The sequence below is a fragment of the Halichoeres trimaculatus genome, unplaced genomic scaffold (genome assembly GCF_033239565.1).
Source record: "Halichoeres trimaculatus isolate MK-OKI-2021-1 unplaced genomic scaffold, fHalTri1.1 fHalTri1_scaffold_19, whole genome shotgun sequence".
In the NCBI taxonomy this organism is placed as follows: Eukaryota; Metazoa; Chordata; class Actinopteri; order Labriformes; family Labridae; genus Halichoeres; species Halichoeres trimaculatus.
Genome location: NW_027437197.1, coordinates 2,564,760 through 2,567,644, shown reverse-complemented (window position 1 = coordinate 2,567,644; position 2,885 = coordinate 2,564,760). Strand labels below are relative to the sequence as shown.

The following is a 2,885-nucleotide window of genomic DNA, read 5'->3' as shown; positions in this document are numbered from 1 at the left end:
TCAATCTTAGGATTTGACTTTTTCCTCAGAAAAATAGTAAATGGAAAAAAAAGGATTTATAAAAAAAAAAATCCTTTTTCAGTGGCCCTAATCTTCTTCCACATATTCCGTAACAGCACACTGCTAAAAACTGAGAGTTTCTCAAGTGTTTTCGTCTTATTTTGAGTAAAAAATGTCTTATCATACTCGAAATGAGCTACATTCAACTTTTCAGTCAAGACAAAGGTTTTATTTCAAGCTATTTTAAGACAAACATCTCCCAGTGGAAAAAGAGAAAAGTTACTAGTATAAAGACATTATTTTAGTTTCAAGCAAATTTTCTAGCAAAGTTTTCTTCTTTTTCATTGGCAGATTTTTTTTTTACTTTTTACTTTTTACAAGCAATTCAGATTTATTATTATTATTATTATTATTATTATTATTATTATTATTATTATTATTATTATTATTATGTTTTCTCTAAATATTCTTTATTTTTTTTATTTTATTTTGTATATATTTTTTGTATATTTGTATATTTTATTTCTTAACTTTCTCTATACTCTATTTCACAGAGTGAACAGTCAGTCATCCTGTATTATCAGCATCCTTGAGTGACCTGAAAGGCACTATTAAATAAAATGCATTATTATTATTATTATTATTATTATTATTATTATTATTATTATTGTTATTATTATTATTATTAATAACTTCTGTTCACGTTATTTTATTAATTGTTTCACTAACACACCAAGTCAAATTCCTTGTATGTAAAAATTCACTTGGCAATAAATCTTGATTCTGATTCTGAAATAAGACATTTTCATGGACTGGTCGGCTGAATGTGGCTCATAGTATGATTAGACAATTTTTACTCAAAATAAGACAAAACACTTGATTTTAGATACTCGTACTGATATTGGTCTGAAATAAAGTTATAAAGAAAATCTGTTAAAAAAAGTCTCTACTTTTGTCGTCTGATCACATGAACAAACACAGTTAGACCAATGTTCAGTCTTTGAGTTATCTCTGCACATCTGCTGCTCTCATACTGTCGTCTCAGATCCTGATTTTAATGTGGGATTAACTGAATAATCCAGCTTCCCATGCCGTAGATCGCCTGAGTCTCTGTGTATCTGTTGTTGGAGGTGTTGGTGCGTCTCCTAAAGCTCATCATGAGTCTGGGAGGAGTTGAGCTGAGGTGGGGGGATCTGAGGGGAGCATTTAGCTCACTTATCCTCACAGAGAGCTGTCATTCTCCGCGCACGCAGCTGTGGAAATGAGCTCAAACTGAAGCTCTGCAGGCACAGAGGAGACCCACAGGGGGAGGGATGAAGATCTGATCCCTGCAGTCTGGAGGTTTTACTCAGAGACCGAGAGAAGAAGTTCTGCTCCGACTGTTTTCATCCACTTTCGTTTTTTTGGGAGAGATTGAGTAAATCTGACTCTGAAGATGAACGTGCCGGTTCTGAGGGCCCAGGAGCAGCCTCACCCCCTCTGCGGCCCCCCTTCAGTGCAGGATCTACCCCACTGCCCTCCTGGCTTCAACCTGAGCTCCCGCCTGAACCCTCCTCCCATCCTGGGCCTCCAGAGCAGCCCCAGGTCCTCCAAACCCCAGAGGGAGCTGAGCCCCGAGGAGCAGCAGGAGCTCCGCAGGAAGATCAACAGCAGGGAGCGGAAGAGGATGCAGGACTTGAACATTGCCATGGACGCCCTGAGGGAGGTCATGGTTCCTTACGCCTCCTCGCCTTCATCCTCCTCCTCCTCCTCCTCTCAGTCCCATCAGTCCGGAGCTCCTCCAGGACGGCGGCTCTCCAAAATCTCCACCCTGGTGCTGGCGAGGAACTACATCCTGCTGCTGGGCTCGTCTCTGCAGGAGATGCGGCGGCTGCTCGGGGAGGTCAGCGTGGGGATGGGGGTGAACTCGGGCCCCGTCCCTCGCCTGCTCCTCGCAGGAGGCTGGCCCCTCATCTCGGGCCCCGGTCAGCTCCTCCTCACGCAGGAGTCCCTGCTCACCTCGGCAGCGTCCTCCTCCTCGTCTTCCTCTGCGTCCTCCTCCTCTGCTGCTAAGTGCCCCCTGCTGTCCCCGGGCCCCATGGAGGCCTCGTTGGCTCCCATGCAGTGGAGCTCTGCAGGGGCCACAGGAGGGCCCCTGTGCCCCTGTGGGGTCTGCAGACTGCCCAGGTTCAGCCACTCCAGCCAGGCTCCCAGATTCCCAAAGTGACACCACGTAGACCACGACACGGGGACTCATGACGACTCGATGACTGTTGGTGGACGCAACTTTTTGATAAAGATGTAATTTAACATTTTAAACTCTTTTATAATAATTACTCCTGTTTAATGTCCTGTTTATGACTGTGTGAGATAATAATCTCTTTTTTACTCTGACCATGATTATCTGAGCATTATTTAAAGGAACTTTTCTCTGTGTGGTTTGTGTTAAAATGTTGATGTCATGTATTTTTCATGCACTAATACACGATGGCAATATACCCACAGGATTCTCTGACTTCATTTCTTACAAACTTTCATTTTTAAGAGGAAACTGTTTCTGATCTGTGGCTCTGACTCAGGGCTGCAGGATGCATGTGTGTGTCCAAAAACATGCAAGATGTGAGTGTGTGCATGAATGGTTGCCTCTCCGTAGGTTAGCAGGGAAAGATGAAGGATGGATGGACGGTTTTGATTCTTGTAGCTGCAGTCAAAAGATGTGAAGTGATGATTTGAGCTCCTCTTTGTGGCTCTTGAGGTTTCCAGTCTTGCTCGGTGCCAGCTTCACCTGTGGTCAGAGTCAGTTGGTCTGTTGTGTGCCCAGATCTCTGCCAGCTAATTTGGTTAGCATAGCCGCTAAGAACTGAGCAACAATAGTTAGCATGTTCTCCTTGTGTATGTGTGTGTCC

At 43.6% G+C, this 2,885-nt stretch overlaps 1 protein-coding gene across 1 annotated transcript; it reads left to right on the top strand.

Moving 5' to 3' along the window:
- Window positions 1–1,233: 1,233 nt before the first annotated feature.
- olig1 (oligodendrocyte transcription factor 1) lies at window positions 1,234–2,600 on the top strand. Its single transcript, XM_074695233.1, has one exon. The coding sequence runs from the start codon at window positions 1,436–1,438 to the stop codon at window positions 2,204–2,206; it is 771 nt and encodes a 256-aa protein (XP_074551334.1). The 5' UTR covers window positions 1,234–1,435; the 3' UTR covers window positions 2,207–2,600.
- The last annotated feature ends 285 nt before the right edge of the window (window positions 2,601–2,885 follow it).